This window comes from Rhinopithecus bieti, unplaced genomic scaffold, assembly GCF_001698545.2.
Source record: "Rhinopithecus bieti isolate Rb0 unplaced genomic scaffold, ASM169854v2 scaffold_23748, whole genome shotgun sequence".
In the NCBI taxonomy this organism is placed as follows: domain Eukaryota; kingdom Metazoa; phylum Chordata; class Mammalia; order Primates; family Cercopithecidae; genus Rhinopithecus; species Rhinopithecus bieti.
In genome coordinates, this window is record NW_016811596.1 from 2,833,777 (window position 1) to 2,859,368 (window position 25,592).

The 25,592-nt window shown below is 38.5% G+C and overlaps 1 protein-coding gene across 2 annotated transcripts in view; it reads left to right on the forward strand.

Moving 5' to 3' along the window:
- The first annotated feature begins 621 nt into the window (after positions 1 to 621).
- The window catches only part of A2M (alpha-2-macroglobulin), a 46,323-nt gene continuing 21,352 nt past the window's right edge, over positions 622 to 25,592 (forward strand). For both annotated transcript variants that reach the window (XM_017894257.1, XM_017894256.1), the window contains exons 1-21: positions 622 to 1,059; positions 3,300 to 3,483; positions 4,300 to 4,459; positions 4,625 to 4,677; positions 6,512 to 6,532; positions 6,809 to 6,977; positions 7,438 to 7,522; positions 8,912 to 9,032; positions 9,941 to 10,055; positions 10,201 to 10,310; positions 12,149 to 12,310; positions 15,255 to 15,482; positions 15,724 to 15,787; positions 17,707 to 17,849; positions 18,473 to 18,622; positions 19,082 to 19,243; positions 19,699 to 19,810; positions 21,382 to 21,496; positions 23,582 to 23,810; positions 24,514 to 24,640; positions 24,977 to 25,098. In XM_017894257.1, the coding sequence (XP_017749746.1) occupies positions 974 to 1,059; positions 3,300 to 3,483; positions 4,300 to 4,459; positions 4,625 to 4,677; positions 6,512 to 6,532; positions 6,809 to 6,977; positions 7,438 to 7,522; positions 8,912 to 9,032; positions 9,941 to 10,055; positions 10,201 to 10,310; positions 12,149 to 12,310; positions 15,255 to 15,482; positions 15,724 to 15,787; positions 17,707 to 17,849; positions 18,473 to 18,622; positions 19,082 to 19,243; positions 19,699 to 19,810; positions 21,382 to 21,496; positions 23,582 to 23,810; positions 24,514 to 24,640; positions 24,977 to 25,098 (2,718 nt within the window). In that variant the 5' untranslated portion in view covers positions 622 to 973. The remainder of the gene's footprint in view (positions 1,060 to 3,299; positions 3,484 to 4,299; positions 4,460 to 4,624; positions 4,678 to 6,511; positions 6,533 to 6,808; positions 6,978 to 7,437; positions 7,523 to 8,911; positions 9,033 to 9,940; positions 10,056 to 10,200; positions 10,311 to 12,148; positions 12,311 to 15,254; positions 15,483 to 15,723; positions 15,788 to 17,706; positions 17,850 to 18,472; positions 18,623 to 19,081; positions 19,244 to 19,698; positions 19,811 to 21,381; positions 21,497 to 23,581; positions 23,811 to 24,513; positions 24,641 to 24,976; positions 25,099 to 25,592) is intronic.

The window sequence follows — 25,592 nt, forward strand, 5'->3', positions numbered from 1 at the left end:
GTAAAAACCTTTAAGTGCCTGTTTTCATACTTATTTGACCACTCTATCTCTAGAATCTTGCATGATGTCTAGTCCTAGTAGGATCAAAAAATACTTACAAAGCAACTGAATAGCTACATGAATAGATGGATGAATAAATGCATGGATGGATGGATGGACTAATGAAACTGTTTATGTGACTTAAAGTTTGCAGAGGAGTATCATATTTGGAAGGCAGTAAGGAAGTTTGTGTGGTTGATGGTAAAGGCAGTTGGGAAGTCTGTTAGGCACAATAGGTCAAAATTTGTTTTTGAAGTCCTGTTATTTCACCTTTCTTTGTTTCACTTTCTTAAAACAGGAAACTCTTTTCTATGACCATTCTTGCAGGGCCTGGCTCTTCATCTGCAATCCAGTAATATCCCTAATGTCAAAAAGCTACTGGTTTAATTCATGTCATTCTCAAAGAGGACTACAGAATTCTGATGTGGCTTCAAACATTTAGGGTAGGCATATCTAATGGAGAACTTGCAGCCACGCTCACTTGTAGTGAAATATCTATTTTGAGCCTGCCCAGTGTTGCTTAAATTGTAGTCTCCCTTGCCAACTATTCATACGAGAGATGTGAGAAGCACCATAAAAGGCGTTGTGAGGAGTTGTGGGGGAGTGAGGGAGAGAAGAGGTTGAAAAGCTTATTAGCTGCTTTACGGTAAAACCCAGAGAAAGTGAGCTCTTACGGGAATGTGGCTTTAGCCCTCCAGGGATTCTATTCAGCCCGCCAGGAATTAACTTTGACTATAAATAGGCCATCAATGACCTTTCCAGAGAATGTTCAGAGACCTCAACTTTGTTTAGAGATCTTGTGTGGGTGGAACTTCCTGTTTGCACACAGAGCAGCATAAAGTCCAGTTGCTCTGGGGAGTGTTTGGGACCAGATGGATTGTAGGGAGTAGGGTACAATACAGTCTGGTCTCCTCCAGCTCCTTCTTTCTGCAACATGGGGAAGAACAAACTCCTTCATCCAAGCCTTGTTCTTCTCCTCTTGGTCCTCCTGCCCACAGATGTCTCAGTCTCTGGAAAACCGTGAGTTCCACACAGAGAGCATAAAGCATGAACCTAGAGTCCTTCATTTATTGCAGATTTTTCTATCATTTCTTTTTCTTTCCTATGATACTGTTGCCTTCTTATCTCTAAGGTTCCTTCCACATTTTATAAATCTAGTTTACGCATTACTTGCTTATTTTTCATCATTCTTCCCCAACTCTCTGAATCTCTAATATGCAAAGCTTTCCTAAGGAGTGTCAGACATTTTTAGTTTTTTTTTTAAGAATAATATTTAGATTTTCCTGTTCATATTGATCTACTTGAGACCATGCTATGTATCTTTTCTTACTTCCTCTTTCTTAAGGGTCCATTTTCTATTGTATAAAAATAAAGACAATTCTCTCCCACAACCAAACATGGAATAATGCCCTGGAGTGTAATAATCTGTAGAATGACAAATAAAGGAACAATTTGAAATACTGGTGTTGATATTGAAAAAGCAAGAGATTCTAATGTCAGAAGAGAAAATCCTTTTGCAGATGAGGTGGTGATGAATTCTTTGTTTCAACACAACTGAAGGAGGAGCTAAAGGAAATACCAGCTGATGAGTGATGAGAAGCAATTCTTGATAATAGAGTACTGGGTGATTTTTAGCATGTAATGCAGAAGTTGCAAGAAGTGGTGACAGTGATGCAATTGTTTTACCTGCCATTTACGTACTTTTATGTGAACCATTCTTCTTAGCACTTATATCTACACAAAACAAAATAGTAACAGAATTAATGTTAGATCTTGTTTAATTCTTGCAATACGGACTATTCATTCATGGATACATAAATTCACTGGGGGGAAAAGCAGTGCATCATTCTCATTAAAGATGTGCTTCAAAAGTATTTTAATTTTATATCTAATATGTATGAATCATATTTTGTAATGTATTTATTTTGTTTTGATCAGTTATATACAAGTATTTTTTAAAATAGCTCAATCAGAAGGAAATGTTTAATATTTATAAATTTATGGTCACATTCTATTTAAAAGAGGAGTTAAAGTTAAATTTACCTATCCACATATGTTGCATATGTATGTATTTATGTATATGTATACATATATGTATATATGTGAACATGTGTATACATACATATATGTATAGATGCTTGATAATAAAGAGGTAAGGATAATTCACAAAATTTTTTGAAATATAAAAATTTAGGATAAACTTCTGTATGGTAATTGTCATGGAAATTCAAATTAGAAAAGGAAAAAAGAAGAGAAAGATATTATATATTAGATCATTAAAAGAATTTTAATGTATTTTCAAATAGTGATAGTAGGTATCTTATACTATAGTGTTTATTATTCCATGAGAAAATTGTAAAGGTAATCTAAGTATTAATTTAAAATATCATCAAAATAATATCTTTTGCTATTATTTAAAATCATGATAAAATATGTTTACTTGAAAATATGTAAGGAACACACAGTGTCCAAAATTATTTTAGGAGTTCTGTGAGTAAAATGTATAAAACTACAGGATTAATCTTAAATTATGTCAGGGTACTGAGAAAGTTTCTGTACTTCACATGAGTTACCAAGGTCTAAAGTCAGTCACCAGAGGACCGTTTTTGTATGGAGCCGTTGTCTGATCATGAGCTGAAAGGCAAATATTTAAAATGCAAACATCCATGGTTAAGTAACACTCTTAAGACTTTATTAGCTGCTTACCACAACTGAGACTGTAAAGCAATGGCTCACTTTCTTTGAGGCTCAGATTCCATATTTGTGGAGTGGGAGCGAGTACTTACCATACAATTTTCATAGGGCTGCTGAATGTGTGTATATGTGTGTGTGTGTATGTGTGTATATATATTTTAATGAGGATTCTATAATTTGATTAGCTTTTGTAATGTCCACATGACTGAGAGCTTGCTTACTTTTTACAGCAACTTGAAGGTAAAATAGATTTACAACATGAACAAATGTAACTACATATTTTTATTTGAATTCAGATGTTCAGAAATTGTTCCTTAAAGTGAAACATGCCTACAAATTTTAATCTGTTAATACCTACTTCAAGTAAAATGTTCACTGCCATGGCATGTGAAGGAAAGAGGAAATAATTCTTATGCATGGCCTTCAACAGCCAAATTTCATGCTCATCAGTATGTCTTCTCTTGATGTAGAACTGATGATGACAATTATTATGATGGGAAAAAGTGCTGTTGATATCAATGCCTCTCTTCCTTCACTTTCCTCTAACTGAACTGTCTCATTCCCAGGCAGTATGTGGTTCTGGTCCCCTCCCTGCTCCACACTGAGACCCCTGAGAAGGGCTGTGTCCTTCTGAGCTACCTGAACGAGACAGTGACTGTAAGTGCTTCCTTGGAGTCTGTCAGGGGAAACAGGAGCCTCTTCACTGACCTGGAGGCAGAGAACGATGTACTCCATTGCGTCACCTTCGCTGTGAGTGTGGCTGTTTGACTTAATATACTTGGTTATTTTAGTCAGAGTCATAGGGATCTAGTATTCTGTCAAGATGAGGCTTTGGGAGGCTGGTAAGAACTTCAGGAAAGAATCCAAATGTAGCAAGCTAAGTATAGAAATTGAGGAGCAATGCATGACTCTCCAGCCATGGGAGACAAATATTTACAGGCACACTAAAAATCCACTTAATAATCAGATAGAAACCCTACTAGCCAGACAGGAAAAGAAAAAGAAAATGTGACTTCTTAAAATTAAGATGGAAAAAGTGTTAATAAAGCAAACTAGGCCAAGGCTCAACATGAGCCACCAGTGGTGGACTGACGGGAACACATCACTCCACACTACTTCTAAGAGTAAAAATTGTAGAAATTGCCCTGAGCAAAGGTATAATATCTCTTCAGAGTTGTCCACATGTGAGATGCTTACAGCCTAGTGTCAGTAAAATGCAGGTTTTTTTCCATAGCCTTTAAAACACGCTTCGACCATGCCCTTTTAGCATGTAACATCAACCTGGTAAAGCTCAGTGTATAAATCAAGACTGTTTTTTTCTGAGCTGTATGAAGATGTGAATCTCATTTATGACTTCTCTTTACTGATGTATTTTCCTCCACCTTGTGTCCTGTCTCCCCATTTGTAAAATGGCAGAAGTGATTCCTGTCCCTGACAAGTTTCCCTGCTGAGAACAAGGGAGTGAAGTTAAGTAAGAAAGGCAAAATCTCCAGAGAAGAGTGGAACAGCAAATAGGGGAGACCTGCGGGTGCTGAGTGGGGTTTCAGGATCTGTCCTATATTTCAGGTCCCAAAGTCTTCATCCAATGAGGAGGTAATGTTCCTCACTGTCCAAGTGAAAGGACCAACCCAAGAATTTAAAAAGCGGACCACAGTGATGGTTAAGAACAAGGAAAGTCTGGTCTTTGTCCAGACGGACAAATCAATCTACAAACCAGAGCAGACAGGTAGGAAGAAGCCTACAGACAGAACAATTTCAAAAAGGAAAGATCTTCTTCCCCTGGATGTTCCTCAGGCAAAGTTCCTATAATCGTGGTTCCTTGATAGCTTGTCTCACCAACCTACAGGCCTACTTTGGGTTTAGGGGCTCATGAAAAATATTTCTGTTTCAGTGAAATTTCGTGTTGTCTCCTTGGATGAAAACTTTCACCCTGTGAATGAGTTGGTGAGTTTTCTATTATCTACATAAAATGATTATCTGTATAAACAGGCTGGGAACCTGTTTTCTGTGTTGGGGGAAGACCAGGGAGAGAAAGAATCTGGTATCACTAACAGTAACTTCTGGCATTACAACAGCACAAGATCCTAATCTAAAACATCATTCCAGGTAAAGAAAGTAGGTAATTCTTTCTCTCTTGGTGCTGGTACTCAGTCAGTTGTCACACAATTAAATTTATTTTTCAGATTGTTCTTAATTAGGACAATTAGAAAGCTACATTAAATAACAGACACAGATAAACCCTCAAAGAACCTAAGCTCCAAAACATTTTAAAGATTTAGACTTTTCTATACACACCTACCAAAATCTTCACTATAAAGGAAAGTCAGGGTAATTAATTTGTTCCTCAAGACTAACCCTTGGTATCTGTGATAAGAAACAATTATTTCTGTTGTAATGCAGACATCGACCCAAAGTCTTCATTTTTCTCTCTCAAATCAACTTCTTCACATTTTCTTATCTCAAAAAGAGGCAACTCTTCTCTTCTAGCTCCAAAGACAAAAGATTATGGCCTAGTCCTTGTTTCTCTTTCTCTCATACCCACATCCACCTCACTGGAAAATCATGTTGGCTTAAAATATATTCAGACAATTTCTCATTATCTGAACTACTGCTGCAAGCTAGTCCTAGCCAATATCATCTCTAAACAAGATCATTGCAGTAACCTTCAAAGTGGTCTCCCAGCTTCTACTTTCACTCCTCTATCTAAAATGAGGCACCACTTCCATCACTCTGTCAGCCTAACTCTGCTTTGTTTTTCTATTGGCACTTACCACCATCCTATACATACTGGTTTTTAAAAATCTGCCCATTTCTATTATAACATAAGCTCCATTAAAGCAGGCACATTGTTCTTTTGTGCGTGGTTATATTCTCAATACCTAGAATGATACATAGCACATGAGAAGCTACTTAATAAATATTAGTTTTAAAAAATGAGTAAACATTGATAGTAGCTCCTTTATCAATGTTTATTCATTTTTAAAAGTAATATTTATTAAACTAATATTTATTAATGAAATATGTCCATTCCTCCTCATTCTTAGAACTACCTAAGAATTCTATGACCCATCTTAATGATTACATCTGAACATATTTACCTATAGTTACATAAGTGTTTATTTCTTAACCTGTAAAATTGCATAGCAAAGGACTGATCTTCACTAGGATGCTATAAGCACTTAAGAAAGGTTAATAAATCCATTTTTAGTAAATAGCACTTTACATGTATATTTGTTGCTGAAGGCCTAGTAAGTTTTTAACATTTATTAATTGCTTAGAATAGATTAATGAAAAGTTCTATAAAATTTAATCTGGAATATTTCTGTATTTCACTATAGAGGGAATTATTCTACATAAAACTAATTTAGATTTATTAATTTTTTTATTTTTTAATTTTTGTGGAAACATAGTAGGTGTATATATTTATGGGTTACATAAGATATTTTAATACAGGCATGCAGTGCACGATAATGATTATGGATAATTATTTTCATTATCTATATCATTATCCATGATATGGATATCCATGATATGGATAATGATTATTATCATGCATTGCATGCCTATATCAATAAATGGAGTACTCATCCCCTCAAACATTTATTCTTTGTGTTACAAACAACCCAATTATACTTTTAGTTATTTTTAAATGTACAATTAAATTATTTTTTACTATACTCACCCTGTTGTGCTAGCAAACACTAGCTGCTTTGCTTATAAATGAGATTTAAGAATATTTGAAAATAAGTATAAACTTCTTTTTTCTTTTGTCTTTCAGATTCCACTAGTGTACATTCAGGTAAGCAACATGAAACATTCCATATTAGAAGGAAAGCAATACATATAGGGAAAATGTTCTTATTTGAGAGGTTTTTGCAGTATCTTAGAAACTTGTCATTAAAGGAGAAGCCTTCCAACTCCCATAGAGCTAGATGGCTCTAACTAATCTCCTCTCCTCACCCTTTACTACTACCCCATTTGTCCTTTTTGTAGATAACTTAGGGTTTCCATAGATATCCTTTATTAGCTCCAATGCTCCAGGTGCTTTTGTAAGTTATAATTAATTCACTCATAGGATCCCAAAGGAAATCGCATCGCACAATGGCAGAGTTTCCAGTTAGAGGGTGGCCTCAAGCAATTGTCTTTTCCCCTCTCATCAGAGCCCTTCCAGGGCTCCTACAAGGTGGTGGTACAGAAGAAATCAGGTAGAAGGACAGAGCACCCTTTCACCGTGGAGGAATTTGGTATGGATCATGAAAAGTCATCAAACATGATTTTTCTTCATATTTAAACTCTTAGAGCCTGGAATTTAAGCTCATTTGGAGTCTTTCCATTTCCCATGGGTGACATTGGGCTTGGAGTAGAACTAATTACACCTAAGTCCAACGAGGACATCAGTGATTTGTGAATAGGACTTCACATAGCTTGGTTATTTTCTGTAGCAATATTTAATACCAATCCCCGAAATTAAAACATTATTGTTTTAACTGAGTTTTCCATAACTAAGCATACAGTGATCTCTCATAGTCCCTCAACTGAAATCTTCATTTGAGAGAGGAGGGTGGATAAGACTATATTGGAGAGCAGAGCTACCTTTTTCAGAGCCCTAAAATATTATTAGGGAACCGTTACAGGGAACTTGAAAATATGAATTCCCCCAAAGTTGAAAACCAATCACCAACCTTCTTTATCACCAATCAACAGTTCTTCCCAAGTTTGAAGTACAAGTAACAGTGCCAAAGATAATCACCATCTTGGAAGAAGAGTTGAATGTATCAGTGTGTGGCCTGTGAGTTCATTTTGTAAAATCTTTTGTGGGGATTATTTAAAAGAGACTCATTATTTGGGATACTTAGCTACTCTCTCTAGGAGCAGTGGCAACACAAAAATTTTAAGTGCTTTGACAGCATCCTCCTCTCTAGAATGTTATTCTCCTGTTGCTTTTCTATTTTTCCTTTTTATTTTCTTTCACGTTCTTATCAGCATTATTCTATCATGAGGTAAGAAACTGTTTCTAGAGAGGTTATGCTAATAGGATTGGTTCTGAAAGTGACAAAACTGCACACATACACACACACACACACACACAATATGGGAAGGGTGGATAGTGTTGAAGGGTATTGGCTCTGCCTTAACCAAAAATAACCAAACATATATTAGGGAGATAATTAACACATGGCTATAGGGGAAATTCAATCATCAACAGATCATTTACCTGACCTTGCATGCTTACTGGAAAAATCGCTTAGATTCAGAATTTGTAGAGATAGGCATACAACTGAAATCTCATCTAACTTACTGGTCAACCTAAGGCTGGTCTACATACCTCTCTGCACTGACGTTTTTACTGAGGAGACTGAACGTGATCTCTCAAGACAGTCTCTTCCAACCTTGAAAACTTTTGTGTCCTGGGTCTTATGCTCCTAACCTTGGTGGCACACAGTAGCAGTAGCAGAAAGAGCAGGTATAGTGAAGGAATCAGTCCTGCCCAAAGATCACACATGTAATACACCTGCTATTCAGCTGGGCCCCTGCTCCATTTCTGTCTCACAGTAACGGCCAAGTTCCTGGTTCCTCATAACTAGTGTGATCTTGTAAATAGAGATACAGAGGACATTCTCAAATAGGCAAGGAGACAAATGCACTTGGAAACCCAGCAATCGTCTGTGACATATTTATGACACAATCCCACTTTTGTAAAAAAGTAAACAAGTAAAACTCGATATAGGGATGGCTGCACATGGGGAGAGGATGATGGAAGAAGAGACACTATCGTACTAATAGGTTGTATTCCTAGGTAGACTTGAGGGTGTTTGTTTCTTCTCTTTGCTTTCTTTGTTCTGCTCTGTTTTGTTTGTTTCATTTTGCTTGTATTGCTTTTTCTTTTAAGTACAGGTTTAAGTTTTATAATAAGGAAGTTTTTTAAGATAAAGCTAAAAAAAATCAAGGAAAAAAAGAAATAATAAAAGAAGAATCTAGTAAATGTCAGCATGTTGCAATGGAGATTTCTGTAAGAGCAGTTAGTGACTCTTATCTTCAGTATTGTGTGAGCCCGCAGAGTGCAGAGGGAAGTACAGCAGAGGGAAAATATACTGTAGGTAAAAGGGAGATATAAATAGCTAGAAAATGGGGAGGTTCAGTGTCTGCTCTGATTCCTTTGGGAATGTTCTCATGACAGATACACATACGGGAAGCCTGTCCCAGGACATGTGACTGTGAGCATTTGCAGAAAGTATAGTGACCCTTCTGACTGCTTTGGTGAAGATTCACAGGCTTTCTGTGAGAAATTCAGTGGACAGGTAGGTTGAACACTGTTTTTTCTAGAGAATGACAATAAAGGCATTGTTGAAAAGCAGTGAGTTGCAGCATTTTTCTGATGCAGGAAGAGAACAATCTAGAAGAGAATTCCATGTTGGCTATTGCAATTTTTCCAAAAAATCATGAACTGAGCACCATGGGAATTATTTATTTCTTATAATTGCCCATTGTGAGTGTTTCAGAATGATAGACGCTGAGCCATCCGGAGCCTCCATGGGCATTCATTTCTACAAAGGAAGGAGATATACACCTCTTAACTGCCTTAGCTGGCCAGGGCATCAGTTCTGCTCTCTCTTTGAGCAAGAACCTAACACATGGCCCCACCAAGATGCCAGACAGATACAGTCCACATATGGGAGGCCACTTCCCAGCCACAGCTGAATATTATGGAGGAGGAACCAGACTTTGATGAGGAGTTCTGATGGTCAAGAGCAGATGTACTGTGTATTTCAAAATAGCAAATGGACAGGACTTGAACTATTTCCAACACATAGAAATGATAAATACTTCAGTTGGTAGGCATCCTAAATCCCGCGATGGGATCATTACACATTCTATGCATGTAACAAAATATCTCGTGTACCCCATAAATATGTATAAATATTATGCATTCTTTGTACAAAAAAAGATTACTCTCCAAATGTTAAGACATTTCTGTCGCATTCTATCTAGGGAATTTCAGATACCAAGAAATACATCTGTCAATTATATGTGAGACATTGTTGTGAAATTTAATATTTAGTTGCTAGAGAATATTTATCATGTCCTCGTCATAGAAAATGCCTACATGATGTTGTACCCCCACAAAAATCACACCAGGTTAACTGACCAATGATCTATTTAGTATAATATGCATTGTATTTTTGTATTTTATTTTCTCACTTCTTAGCTAAACAGCCATGGCTGCTTCTATCAGCAAGTAAAAACCAAGGTCTTCCAGTTGAAGAGGAAGGAGTATGAAATGAAACTTCACACTGAGGCCAAGATCCAAGAAGAAGGAACAGGTTTGTGTACTACATGGGTGTAAGAGAAAAAACAGTAGACATTGATTTTCTTAGCCAAATAATGAATTGTAAGTTGGGGGGAGGTGATAGAATTTTAGAGACATCATTCTTCCCAAAAAGAACGTATTTTTTTCTTCTTTTCCAGTAGTGGAATTGACTGGAAAGGAGTCCAGTGAAATCACAAGAACCATATCCAAACTCTCATTTGTGAAAGTGGACTCAAACTTTAGACAAGGGATTCCCTTCTTTGGGCAGGTGGAGTATTTTCCAGTTCACTCATCAACCCACGTACTGTTACCTAATTAGCACAATAGTTATGGTTTCTGCTAAAACCATGCCTGGTTAATGTCATCATTTAATATAACCAAAGGTATAAAATATCACCACGGTTGATTAGTATAACCAAAGTTATAAAACTACATAAAAATAGATTTATTCTTCTGTAAATTTGTATATGAAATGTATGTAATTGTCCTAAAGCCTTATTAAAATTAGTAGAGATTTTCCCCTCCTTTTGAAACAGCATTGTACAAGTCACACAATCTGTTTCTCATGGCTTACCAGGCAGTCTCGGGTTTTTATGACATTTTCTCACAAGAATCTCAAAATTCATGCTGACCAGTTTCATTATGATGCTAACACTAACTTTGTATGGAAACAGGTGGGTAGGTGATTTTAATTTTTACTTTGAAGTAGAAAAGATTCTACAATAATGTTTATTTCATGGATAGTATATTTACACTATTTTTCTATAATAACAAGTATATTTCTAAAACAGTGAACATGGGGTAAAACACTGCTATTTAAGGTTCTCAGATTTTTGAATTATGACTTTTCATAGTATCTACCAAAAAAAATCTTCTCTTACAATTTTTCTGTTGTCAGCAGATGTACAAATGGATCTTTATGACTCTAGAAGTCTGAGATGACAGTTACATGTGCCTTAATGTGTATTTACTGTGTATCATTTTCTTAATGTAAATGTTATAGGATTTCAGCTATGAAGGGTGTAAAAGAGGCATAAATTCAACAAAGTAGTGTACATTCTGGAAGGCTTCGTTATGTCATGACACCAAAATGTATTCAACTTCCTAAAATGAAAGGGCAGCTCATTTGTAAATTTCTCAGAAAGATAGTGTACTTTTTAAGTATATTTTATTGCTGTTAAATATCCTATTTGTCAGAAGAGCCTCTAGCTAGAAGAAAATCAGAATTATGTGCCTATTCTTGACTTTGTACATGCAGCCAACATTTCATTGGCAAACTTAGATTTTGTAAATCAATTATGGGTACTGATGGGGGTCAGCCTAGTGTTCTTCCTGCTACCAAATGTAGCTTATACTGAAAAAGAATCACCACCTTTACCATCTGAACTGGACTACTCAACTGCCGACACAATATTAGCAGTCAATTAGCTTTGGCGACTTATTTAATACTGTGTGCCTCTTTCCAATTTTACATTTTTCACTTGGGAAGTCTGCCATAAAATCTACCTGCCTTCCAAAAGGCTGAAGATCTAGGTTGAGAAGCAGAGACCATGTCTAAGACAGCTGGAGAAACACACGGGACAATATATTGGCAGTTGTTTACTTGTGCACTTGCGAGACTTCAGACACTAATCTATAGGAAGTTAATGGTCCACCCCAAAATAGGTGTTTGGGGCACAAATAAATTTGGTTAATAGATTTAGATATTTCATTATCATATTACTCTAGTGCTCTGTGACTCTCTAAGAGTTATCTGTAATAATACACAGCACTTCCAAAATATCTAGAATACATTTTTCAGGTCACTCTTGTTATTATCTCTATCACTGTCTATCCCTTCACACTGCTCTGTTTTTCTTCTTAGGATTGATTACTACTAAATTAGTGTATGTTATATATGTATTTATTTAGCATCTGTCTCTCACCAGCCAGTAAGCTCTGTGATGGAAGAAACTTTGTTTTTTGTTTTCTTTTTTCACTACTGTGTCCTCAGTGCCTGAAACCATGTTCAACATAGAGGAGGCACTTAAAAATGTGATAAAATGAATATGTTTGGTGCCTATTCGTTATTACCGATATAACTCATCCATAGTTTTTAATCTTCAGGTGCGCCTGGTAGATGGGAAAGGCGTCCCTATACCAAATAAAGTCATATTCATCAGAGGAAATGAAGCAAACTATTACTCCAATGCTACCACGGATGAGCATGGCCTTGTACAGTTCTCTATCAACACCACCAACGTTATGGGTACCACTCTTACTGTTAGGGTAAGTTTGGAAAGAAGTTACCAATAACATGAAGTAGCCTTGAAAACAAGGTTGCAACCTAAGGGTGATAAAATTTCCAAACTGTATTTAGTTCTATGGAGAGAAAAAACTGGCAATTAGAAACCAATTTAAGGTTAACTTTTTTAAAGTTTATGAAAAGAAGGCAGTATATTGTTGTGATTAAAAGTGCAGGTTAGACTTTAACAGTGTTGCTGGGAACGTAAAATGGTGCAGCCACTATGAAAAACAGTATAGTAGTTCCTGAAAAAATTAAAAAATAGAATGACCATATGATCCAGTAATCCTACTTCTGGACATATATTCAAAAGAATCGAAAGCAGGGTCTTAAAGAGATATTTGCACACCCATGTTCATAGCCCCACTATCCACAATAGCTGAGAGATGGAGGCTACCCAAATGTCCATCAAGGGATGAACAGGTAAACAAAATGTGGTATATAAATACAACAGAATATTATGCAGCCTGAGAAGGGAAGGAAATCCTGTCACATGCTACAGCGTGAATGATCCTTGAGGACAGTATGGTAAGTGAAATAAGCCAGTCACAATAAGACCAATACTATATGATTCACTTATATGGGGGTTTCTAAAGTAGTCAGAGTCATAGAAACAGAAAACAGGATGGTGGCTGCCAAGGGCTAGGGAAAGAGAGAAATGGGGAATTGCTCTTATTGGTATTCAGGTTTAGTTTTACAAGATGAAAAGTTCTGGAGATCTGTTGCACAACAGATATACTTACCACTGCCAAACTGTACACTAAAGAATAACGAAGATGGTAATTTTATGTTGTGTGTGTGTGTGTGTGTGTGTATAATACTTTTTTGAAAAGTGTGAATTCCAGGATCTGAATCAGATAAAGTGGTTAAAAATACTGGCTCAACCCTATTTTAAGGAATTAACTAAAATCTCTATGCTTCATTTCCTTATCTGTAAAATTATTGCAATATTAACACCTACCTCTTGGGGTGGTTGCGAAGATTAAGTGAAATAATACATATTGAAGCACTTAGTAAGCCCCCTTTAACTGTTAGATACTTTTACTATAAAAGCCAATTCTAACATAATTAGCATTTACTTTTAAAAATGTATACTCCAAAAATTATTACCTTACTTTATTTTGTTTTGCTATTCTAATTTTCTCCAGATGACCTGTTCATACCAATATAACTTGGTCAGTATAACATGCAGTCCTCTATTGATCAAGAAAGACATAGACATGTCTATAGATACATGGATATACAATACATATTCAATATATATTACATAATCATGGTAATGGAAAACCCCTGCCTCTTTAGAGTCCTTACGTTGTTATAGAGAAATAAACAATGCATTGTAATTATTTAGCTTTAATAGATGGCATAAAAGCACCTACCTCTAATAAACTCAAATTTGAACGTTTACTCATTTCAAAAAGTGTCTTGAATGCTTTCTACATGCCAGGCACTGTGCCAGTCTTGACAATGAAATTATTATTTCTACATGCCCCCTGTTTGGGGTGATCATATATGTGTTGTCACCAAAATATATATTAAGATATGAACAAAATGTTTTGCTCAAGGATTCACTAGTGCTATTGGGAGCTGGGGATGAAGGCAGAGGAAGCCTGGAAGGAGCTAAGGAATAACTTCTACAGCAAGAAAAGTTAGAAATATAACCCAAATAGGGCCTCTGAGGCATTAGAATCCAGACCGCAGGGAGTATTAAAAATAATCAGCCTAGGTGGAGCACAGTAGCTCACGCCTGTAATCCCAGCACTTTGGGAGGCTGAGGTGGGTGGATTGCTCGAGGCCAGGAATTCGAGACCAGCCTGGGCAACGTGGTGAAACCCCATCTCTACAAAATATACAAAAAATTAGCTGGGTGGGGTGGCATGCACCTGTAGTCCCAGCAACTCAGGAGGCTGAGTGGGAGGATCACTTGAGCCCAGGAGGCAGAGATTGCACTGAACCAAGATCGTGCCACTGCACTCCAGCATGGGCGACAGAGCAAAACCCTGTCTCGAAAAAATAACAATAATAGCAATCAGCCTAAGATAGCCCAGAAGAGGTAGACTTCAGCTAATTCATCAGCTCAGCTCTTTTTTTTTTTGTTTTTTCTTTTTCTTGTTTTGAACACGAAGGTCACCTCGTCACCCAGGCCTTGAGTGCAGTGGCGCGATCTCAGCTCACTGCAAGCTCCGCTCCCGGGTTTACCGCCCCATTCTGCCCCTGCCTCAGCCCTCCGAGTAGCGCTGGCGACTACAGGCGCCCGCCCCCCCCCGTTCGCCTGGCTCAGTTCTCTTCGGTCATGTTTCTTAGCCTAGAGACCCCGGTTTCAGCCGGGTTCCCGCCATCGGCACTGATCCTCGATCTCCTGCCTTCGTGACTCCGCCCGTCCGCCTCGCCAACCCCAGTGCTGCTGATTACAGGGCCGTGAGCACCGTGCTTGCCCACGTTCTAGCTTCTTAAACCAACTGCTTTTACCAATGTCTTCTCAGACCCCTAAAGTTACAATATTTTATTTATTCATAATACCCACTCAAAATCCACCCTAAAAGAGGCAGCTGCTTTCTGAAAGCACAGTTCTTCCATTTCTAGAGATTATTTACTCTCCTCAATGAAGTTTCACAGCTCCAGTGTCTCTAACTGCACAGGTAAAGCAGCCAGAGAAATTTCTGGCAAGCTAATCAGAGCAAAGGATGCTTCTTTTTATCCTCTTAAGAAATATACATCTCAATCCCAGGAGGCTCCGCAGTGTAAAGTCACAAAGCACGCCTGCATTTAAAGCAGAGAAACAAAATACGGGGTCTTTCTCCCACTTTTCATTGTAGAACAAAAGATTTCTAGCTACTAGTTAAGGTAGCACAGCAAACTTACACAGTTTTGTGAGAACATTAATTTTTATGACGTATAATCTAAAAATAACATAATTTTTCTAATTAGGTCAAACACAAGGATCGTAGTCCCTGTTACGGCTACCAGTGGGTGTCAGAAGAACACGAAGAGGCCCATCACACTGCTTATCTTGTGTTCTCCCCAAGCAAGAGCTTTGTCCACCTTGAGCCCCTGCCTCATGAACTACCGTGTGGCCAAACTCAGACAGTCCAGGCACATTATATTCTGAATGGAGGCGCCCTGCAGGGACTGAAGAAGCTCTCCTTCTATTATCTGGTGAGAAGGGAGGTTACTGCATTGACTTCTCTGTAGACAAAAGCTGTCTGTGGAGCAAGTGATCATGAAGTTCTGTAGATGTCATTACTTCGACGTCTTATCCAGGTTCCTTTTGAAAGTTTGATTTCTCTTGAGGTGGATTATTACCAGCAGGGACTCAATAAAACAAGTATATTGAAGTGAGACTGAAGCATGTTCTCTGTTTGGCACATTCAGTTTCTTTTTATTTCCTTTTTTGCAGATAATGGCAAAGGGAGGCATTGTCCGAGCTGGGACTCATGGACTGCTTGTGAAGCAGGAACACAGTGAGTATTTCCATCATCTCTGCATTGCTACCCCATTCTGACCCATTCAGCCTTACACCACGAAAGTATGGGAATATTTTCCCTTTTTTTCCAAAGGTTTTTGGGGGAACAGGTGGTGTTTGGTAACATGAATAAATTCTTTAGTAGTGATTTCTGAGATTTTGGTGCACCCATCACGTGAGCAGTATACATTGTACCCAATTTGCAGTCTTTTATCCCTCACCCCCTTCCACCCTTCACCCTGAATCCACAAAGTCCATTGTATCATTCTTATGTCTTTGCATCCTCATAGCTTAGCTGCCACTTCCTAATAGCTTAGCTCCTACTTATGAGTGAAAACATATGATGTTTGGTTTTCCATTCCTGACCTGGAAATATTGGGAATACTTTCAAGTAATGAGAGACCATTTCCATCTAGTATCAATTAAAAGAAAGTTGAGGGAGGGAAAACAATAATTTTTTTTCTCACCCTTTATCAAATATGTGTTGTCTTTCTTTTTAGCCTATTTTCTTTGGGTTATTTAAAATGTTGGTGTGGGCCACCTGTGATGGCTCACTCCTGTAATCCCAGTACTTTGGGAGAACAAGATGAGAGGATCCCTTGAGGTCACGAGTTTGAGACCAGCCTGGTCAACATAGTGAGACCATATCTCTATAAAAGTAAATAAATAAATAAATAAATAAATAAATAAGAAAATAAAATACATAAAATGTTGTTCTGTATAATTTGTGCTTATTCCAAATTTTCAAACCATAAATATTCTTGAACCTCTTCTCAAAATGAGAATTATGTTAGAGAATGGGGTGGAGAAAATGTAAGATTTCAGGGTATGTTGTACATACCAGGTTTTGTGCTGAGTCATTTATATATTATTTATTTATATATATAAATTTATATATAATTATATATATACTTTTTTGTTTTTAGACGGAGTCTTGCTCTGTCATCCAGGCTGGAGTGCAGTGGCTCGATCTCGGCTCACTGCAAGCTCCGCCTCCTGCATTCACACCATTCTTCTGCCTCAGCCTCCCGAGTAGCTGGGACTGCAGGTGCCCGCCACTACGCCTGGCTAATTTTTTGTATTTTTAGTGGGGATGGGATTTCACCGTGTTAGCCAGGATGGTCTCAAACTCCTGACCTCGTGAACCGTCTGCCTCAGCCTCCCAAAGTGCTGGGATTACAGGTGTGAGCCACCATGCTCAGCGTCATTTATATTATTATAAATATCTTTTTTTCTTCAAGATAGTTATGAATTATGAAGCATTAAATTGGGTACTTCCACCACTGAACTGGATTCTCACCATGAGCAAATATGTCATAATATAAGCCTTTGAAGGTTGCTCCTAGTCTAATAGACTCTAAAAGATAACTTGCTAAAAAAGTATCAGGAGTCGACTCTCTCATTAGCTCTTGTAGCAACACAGAAGCACCATAGCAGACTGAAGGAAACGTAATACAACCTCTCAAGAATCTACATAGGTATCAAAAAATAACTTCTGAAGGAGCATGGTGTTCCTCTTATGGAGAAAGAATCAAATATTGGCTCATAGAAGGTTAAAGAGGATGTAGCATGAATACAATGTGTTAAACTCTTATTCTTACATCTCATAACTTCAGGTTCTATCTCCCTCTTCTAGTATGAGGCCTAGATCACATGGTAGTGAACTGGATGTCTTCATACCCTTAACGAGTATCAGAACATTATGTAGGTGATCTGAAGCTTAAAGCTGATGAAAAATCAATATAGTATAGGATTTATGAGAGGAGTGAGGGCTTCGATAAGGTTTTTTTCTAAAGCTAGAGTCCTTAGAGGCAGTCCTCCATTTGTTACATCTCCTGCTTATTATGTCTTTTACATCTACTAATGGAAATAGTCATTAACCTATGATCGCTTCCTCTCATTCTCTTTGTGCCCCAGTGAAGGGCCATTTTTCCATCTCAATCCCTGTAAAGTCAGACATTGCTCCTGTCGCTCGGTTGCTCCTATATGCCGTTTTACCTACTGGGGACGTGATTGGGGATTCTGCAAAATACAAGGTCGAAAATTGTCTGGACAACAAGGTGGGTGCTTTATATAATAAAATCTTCAACATTTTAAACTAGAAGTTACTACTGTTATCGTTTGTTTTATACATGTGAACATTAGGGTCAAAAGGGTTAAACAAATTCCCCAGAGACTTTCAGCGAGGTAGTGGCAGAGTCATACTAAGAAGCAGAATCACTTGATTCCTGGTACAAAACTCTCAAACTTCTCCTAGCATTGCCTCTTACCAATTACACAGTTCAGAGTACGTTATTCCCTTCTTCTATGATAAAATGTTGGGAAATATGTAAGCACGTTTTTAAGACTACTAAGGAGCCAAAAGAAAAAATGCAAGAGCACCTAGACCCATGCATGTTCCACCACAATTAATAAGCACCTTGCCGTGTATCAAAGATAAAAATGGCATTTCATGACTAGTAGTTTATAAGAATAATTAGAAATAATTATAATGGCTCAAATGATTCTTGAGAATGAAAGAGGAGTGTAGGGGACAAAAGGCTTCAGGACTGACATAATGCCAACTCTCCACGAAGTCAAGCAGAGTGGTTATACATTGTACATGAGGAACACTGCAAATGCAAGTGAATGCATGGGTAAACCGGGAAATTTGCTTTTCTGACCTTTTGTTCCAATTTCACAGGTGGATTTGAGCTTCAGCCCATCACAAAGCCTCCCAGCTTCACACGCCCACCTGCGAGTCACAGCGGCTCCTCAGTCCCTCTGCGCCCTCCGTGCTGTGGACCAAAGCGTGCTGCTCATGAAGCCTGACGCTGAGCTCTCGGCGTCCTCGGTGAGTTCTCAGCAGCCTCAGGAATCAAGAAGGGCCATGCCAGGGGCTCAGAGCAAGGATATGCACCCGTTAACTTTGTTTCTCGCCACAAGATAAGCACAAAACTATCATTTCCTTCTATCATCTCAAAGCTTTGTGCAATGTCACATATACAACAGACCTCGATTTTTTAATCAATAAAATTTCATTTCATTCCAGTGTTGAGTTGGCCTCTGAACTGTGTAATGAAGTAGTATAGCCCTTGAGTACTTAGATGGAGTGTTTTGATTTTTCCTAAAATTGTTAAACATCTTCAAAATGAAAACACTGTGTCAAGAAAATGATCCATACCCACCATAAATCATCAGAGCAATGAGAGCACTCAAAGAAAGACTGATGTTCATTATTCCTATTCTTTTCTCCTTGAACTTAAAAAAAGTCACAGATAAGTTTGCCTTTTTGTCTTTTGAATTTGTACAGGTTTATAACCTGCTACCAGTAAAGGACCTTACTGGCTTCCCTGGGCCTTTGAATGACCAGGACGATGAAGACTGCGTCAATCGTCATAATGTCTATATTAATGGAATCACATATACTCCAGTATCAAATACAAATGAAAAGGATATATACAGCTTCCTAGAGGTAAACTCCTTATGTTGTAGGTGGTCTGATCTTAAGGTTCTTAAAATATTACACTTGGAAAAGAGTCTTTATTTGAATGCCTTCATGTCCTAGTTGAGGGTAATGGGATATAAAGAGGTAAGTGGCTTCTCCACTAATAGCAGCAGATCTGCTAAAAGCTGCTGAACTAAGCTGGAACTTTCTGGAATATTATTCAAGTTTTCTTTTTTCACAGAAATTAATTGCTCTGTGATGTTTATTAATATCGTATATACAAAATAATTACTGTTGAAAGAGTTTAATGAAAAGAATAAAATTACCTTCTTAAGTATATGAATATCCCTTCTACACATGTGAATGTTCAAAGTTTAATATTAAGTTATCTGGATTGCTTGTCAAATTCAATGAAAAGAAGTATCCACCTATGTATATTTTATAATATATATTTACTGATTAGATAATAATTTCCTTTGCAGGACATGGGCTTAAAGGCATTCACCAACTCAAAGATTCGTAAACCCAGAATATGTCCACAACTTCAACAGTATGAAATGCATCGACCTGAAGGTCTACGTGTAGGTTATTATGGTAAACAAAAAATTAATACATATGTATTACCTAATATATTCACCGGCTTTTACTTTTTTTTAAAGATACAATGTGACAAAAATTAACAAAAAAAAGGACTTGTGAGTCATACATATTATGGTTATTGCTCAAGGTCACATAGCAATATAAACTCAAATTCTAGTAAACGGAGATAGATGTATTAGGCTGAAAAGGAAAGAGAAAGTTTCCAAGCGTAGGATTAGTGTAAAGAGAAAAAGAAATGTTCACAAAACAGGACTACATTCTCCATCAGTCAGGTAAAAACGCTGTTCAACTTCCCCAAAACATCAGCCAATATTGATGTTGGAACCACACACATTCATCAATGACACGAGCTACTTCTTTGATGAACTGAATAGTAACCAAGCATTTATTTATAGTCCCATATTGTCATATCATGATTGAGGATAAGTCGAGTACACAGAAAAGAGGGTCAAAAATCAAGGAAAGCATTTAGGGAGAATCAGTTGGCTCTACGGAATTCACTATGAAGTCTATGGCGTATTTTATTATTTATAGATTATATTGTACAATCCTTTATCAGTAAGGTTTATAGTAAATTTATGCATGTATAGGTTTAGATATATGCACAATTTTTTTCCAGAAAGCTGGTTGTGAAATATTGACCAGCACACCCTTAATAGAAGGTGAATAGAGTGAAAGAAACTAACTGTAATCTTCTGAGATGATAGAGAATAAAGAGTCTTTATTATCATTGAGCTTTTCCCTCCTGTAAACTGTTTCTCAAAGCCACTGTCATAACATCTGTGTTCGTTTTTCCTTGCTCCTGCAGAGGAGCACACCAATGGAAACTTGAGATTCCTGCCCTCTTCACCGCCTTGTGTCATAGCACTCTCCACTTAGCACAGCGGCAGCAGCCACGAAGGACTCCACAAAGTCCTTGTGCCCCACAGAGAATCCAAGCCTCTGTCTGCCAAAGTCTCTATAGCCTCTGCTTATGATCCTCCTCCCCCAGCTCACTCCTAGCTTATTCTTGTTTTTTTTTTTTTTTGGAGGGGGATGGGTTTGTTTGTTTGTTTGTTTGTTTGAGACGAAGTCTCACTCTGTCGCCCAGGTCTCCCAGGCTGGAGTGCAGTGGTGCGATCTCCGCTCACTGCAAGCTCCGCCTCCCGGGTTCACACCATTCTCCTGCCTTAGTCTCCCGAGTAGCTGGGACTATAGGCACCCGCCACCACACCTGACTAATTGTTTTTTGTATTTTTAGTAGAGACCGGGTTTCACCGTGTTAGCCAGGATGGTCTTGATCTCCTGACCTGGTGATCTGCCCGCCTCGGCCTCCCAAAGTGCTGGAATTACAGGCATGAGCCGCCGCACCTGGCCACTCCTAGCTTATTCTGATACTTCATAAGTCATCCAACATCCAACATATTTCCTCCTCAAAGAAGCTTTCCCTAATGACCCAAGTGCCGTCTCCTCGTTCCTCTCTATTTCATTAGACGATTTGGGTTTTTTTTGGTGGCAACTATTACATTCTCTCATAAGCTTTATCTGTATGTTTATTGTAGTGTCTTATCCCTTACCCAACATAGATTCAGATGCAATGGGAAGAGGCCAGGCACGCAAGCTGCAAGTTGAAGAGCCTCACACAGAGACCGTACGAAAGTACTTCCCTGAGACATGGATCTGGGATTTGGTGGTGGTAAAGTAAGTAACTTCCTGCACATGCAATACGCAACGATAGAGGTCTCTCACTATTTTCAATTCTTTGCTAGTTTTTCTGTTTTTATTGTTTTATTTGTTTATGATGTACAACATGATGTTTTGATATACATACACATACACACAGTGAAATGATTACTACAGTCAAGCAAATTAACACATCTATTAGCTCACATTGTTACCTGTTTTTGTGTGCGTGGCAAGCGCACCTAAAATCTATCCTTTTAGCCAAGTTTCAGTATCCAACTATATAGTCATTATAGTTGACTATATTATCAACTATAGTTCTCATGCTGTACTTTAGATTTCTAAATTTATTCATCCTACATAACTTCAACTTTGTACCTTTTGACCTGCTTCTTCCCATCCGTGTAACCCCAACCACCGTTCTACTCTCTGTTCCTATGTATTCAACTTCTTTTAGCATCCACATACAAGTAAGATCATGCAGTATTCGTCCTATGTCTGGCTTATCTCACTTAGCATAATCTCCCCCAGCTTCATCCATGTTGTCGCAAATGGCAGGATCTTCTTCCACTTAAGGCTGAATAATATTCCATTATGCATAGCCACAATTTATCTATCCATTCACCCAGACACTTAGGTTGTTTTTATATCTTGACAACTGTGAATAATGCTGTCATGAACACCAAAACACATATATCTCTACAAGGTGCCTATTTCATTTCCTTTGGGAGTATACCCAGAAGAGGGATTTCTGGGACATATGGTAGTTTCCATTTTAAAATTTTTGAGGTATCTCCATACCGTTTTCCATAATGGCTGTGGCAATGTGCATTTGTACCAAGGAGAGTGAAGAAACTCCTTCCAAAGAGATGCTGGAAATGGAGTTTTATCCCTGAAACAAGCCAGTGGGGCAGGTGGGAAGAAGGAGTGGGAATGGCCATATGCTCCCTTTCAGGCTCCTGGAGTCTTGTCTACCTCTCCCTTTCACTCCCAGATGCAGACTGTTTAGAAGCCCAACCCTTAGGGGGCAGCGAGAAATGTGTGTAGACAAACTCCTTCGAGGGAGAGACCGGAAGCTAGGAGATTTTGCCTGTTCTCTCTGTATTGAGCCAAGGGGTGGTTGGGGGCGGGTGGCCACTGGCATTGCTCAAAGGCCTATTTAAAACCACCTCTGTGTTCACTGTGGTCTAGGGAGACTCCTGATTGCAGAGCTCCATCTACTCCTGGAGCTAGGTGATTTAGGAGCCAGACCCTTAGGTAGGAGCTGTAAACACTGGGGTGCTTGATGCATAGACAAATTATTCCCAGGGTTATGCTGGAGACCTAGTTTTATCTATGGGGCGAGCCGGGGGAAGGAGGCATGGGAAGTGCCGTTGCTGCTTCTCAGGCTTCCTGTAAGTCGATCGTTTCCCTGCCCCTTCTGCTTCCCCGTGCAGGCTAGTTAGAAGCCCAACACTCAGTCAGCAACTGAGGAAGTGGGTAGACGAAGCCTAACTAGGAGCTGTTAGCTAATTTTTCAGTACTGAAGTACTTCTTTCAAACGCATTGCTAATTTCAGGAGATGTTTAACATAAATACATCAGCTAAGAAGTCTTACTAATCTAATTGCATCAGAGCTAAAAAATTTTGTGAAATTTAATTCTAAGATTTCCAGAAAATGGGCATAAGGACCAAATATAACCAAGTACTGCACAGATTAATGCCTGTAAGAGATCCCTCATTGGTTGGCAATCCTGAGTTAAATACAGATTCAGTCAGGCCCACTATACACAATAGTAGTAGAATTTAAAATTATAAAGCAGCCCTCAGTGGAACAGCATTTTTGGGAAGAGAACTTAAGAACAATCTCACACTGCATATTACATTTATAACTATATTGTCTGTAAAAAAAATTATGCTACAATTCTGATATACTACAATTAAAAACAGTTGGAAGAAAAGACCTTATATTCCCCATCTCAATCCTTGATTATACTCTCCGTTATTGGTATTTCTATTGAGTGTTTTTAAGTCATGACAGTAGAATCATTCCTAGGGATCCTCTCCCTAGAGAGGATGTATTTAACTGCTTAATTTCTATCCTTCACTTTCCCTCCTCTCCAGCTCGGCAGGTGTGGCTGAGGTAGGAGTAACAGTCCCTGACACCATCACCGAGTGGAAGGCAGGGGCCTTCTGCCTGTCTGAAGACGCTGGACTTGGTATCTCTTCCACTGCCTCTCTCCGAGCCTTCCAGCCCTTCTTTGTGGAGCTCACAATGCCCTACTCTGTGATCCGTGGAGAGGCCTTCACACTCAAGGCCACGGTCCTAAATTACCTTCCCAAATGCATCCGGGTAAGGATCTCTTTCCTCAGTTAAACACAAGGTAGCCATCAAGTAAATTAAAAGTTGCATTCCTAGGAGTACTGACAAACTCTTGTATGCAAAATATGCTTACTAGATATTCATGATTGTATAAGTTGCAGGTTGTGAGATCTCCAAATACCAAATTGCACCATAAAGCAAGTTTCCAGCCCTTATAACGCTTCAAAGTTAGTATTTGTGTGGTATGAAGACTTCCGACAGGGATGACAAAAGTCAGTACTTTATTCTCCCGACAGATTCCATAAGGTTTCAACCTCTACGATCTCATATATTTAACTTTTCATAGCTCATTCATTATATTAAACCTAATTTTAAAAGCTGTTTGTGAGCATCTTACCTCTGCTGAAACCATAACTGTTTATAAGTCTTGTATCCTCTGCTGGGAGATCTGAGGGGATGGTCAAAGTCCCAGACCAAAGAGGTAGAGCAGCATGCCATCATTAGCTTTCCCTTCCCCTGGTCCCATCATGTGACAGAGCAGGTTGCTTCCAAAGTAACTCAGATTTACATGTCAGATCCACTTAAATGTATTTCAGGTATTTGATCTTCATTTATATCATCTTTAATGTGAGGCAACCTGAAATCCAACCAGTTCCTCAAGATGCTTTATTTCAAACCCGTTCTCCCTCTGTTCTCCTTCCCCCTCTACTCTCTTTCTTATGTGTGATTTCAGGTCAGTGTGCAGCTAGAAGCCTCTCCCGCCTTCCTAGCTGTCCCAGTGGAGAAGGAACAAGAGCCTCACTGCATCTGTGCAAACGGGCGGCAAACTGTGTCCTGGGCAATAACCCCAAAATCATTAGGTGAGCAAAAAACTCCTAGAGGTAATTCTCTACTCAAAGATTGCATATGGCAGTGGGAACCTTATACTGAGTGCTACTTCCTTCAGGAAAAGACCGCTAGATGCTGCGATTTTTTTCCTTTGTCTTTTATTCTAAGATACCTATAAAGATACCCTCAACATCTCCACCTTGAATTCCCAGTATCATTCACCTCTCACTTGCATGTTTCCATTCCTGCTTCTGTGTTTTAATAAAACAAAAGTTTACAGAGCATTGAACAGTTATAAATCTTGAGTTTGGAGGCATGGAGGAAGGGGAAGATGGCATTCATTTCTATTGGCCTTTTTTTTTTTTCAGGAAATGTGAATTTCACTGTGAGTGCAGAGGCGCTAGAGTCTCAAGAGCTGTGTGGAACTGAGGTGGCTTCAGTCCCTCAATATGGAAGGAAAGACACAATCATCAAGCCTCTGTTGGTTGAAGTAAGGAAACCTAAATAATATATAGTCCATAATAATATATAATAATATATATGGGTAACATAATAATATATGGATATTTTATAATATTATTCTCATGTATCTCTCTGTCTCTTGATTTACTTTCTGTTTTGTTGGGGTGTTTTTTGTTTTTGTTTTTGTTTTCAAGACAGAGTCTTGCCATCACCCGGGCTGGAGTGCAGTGGCAGGATCTCTGCTCACTGCAACCTCCGCCTCCAGGGTTTAAGCAATTCTTTTGTGCCTCAGCCTCCTGAGTAGCTGCGATTACAGGCGTGCACCACCACACCCAGCTAATTTTTGTATTTTCAGTAGGGACAGGGTTTCACCACGTTGGCCAGGCTGGTCTTGAACTCCTGGCCTCAAGTGATCCGCCCACCTCAGATTCCCAAAGTGCTGGGATTATGGATGTGAGCCACCATGCCCAGGCTCCCTTTGATTTACTTTCTTGCATAAAATTACCTCCTACATATATTGCT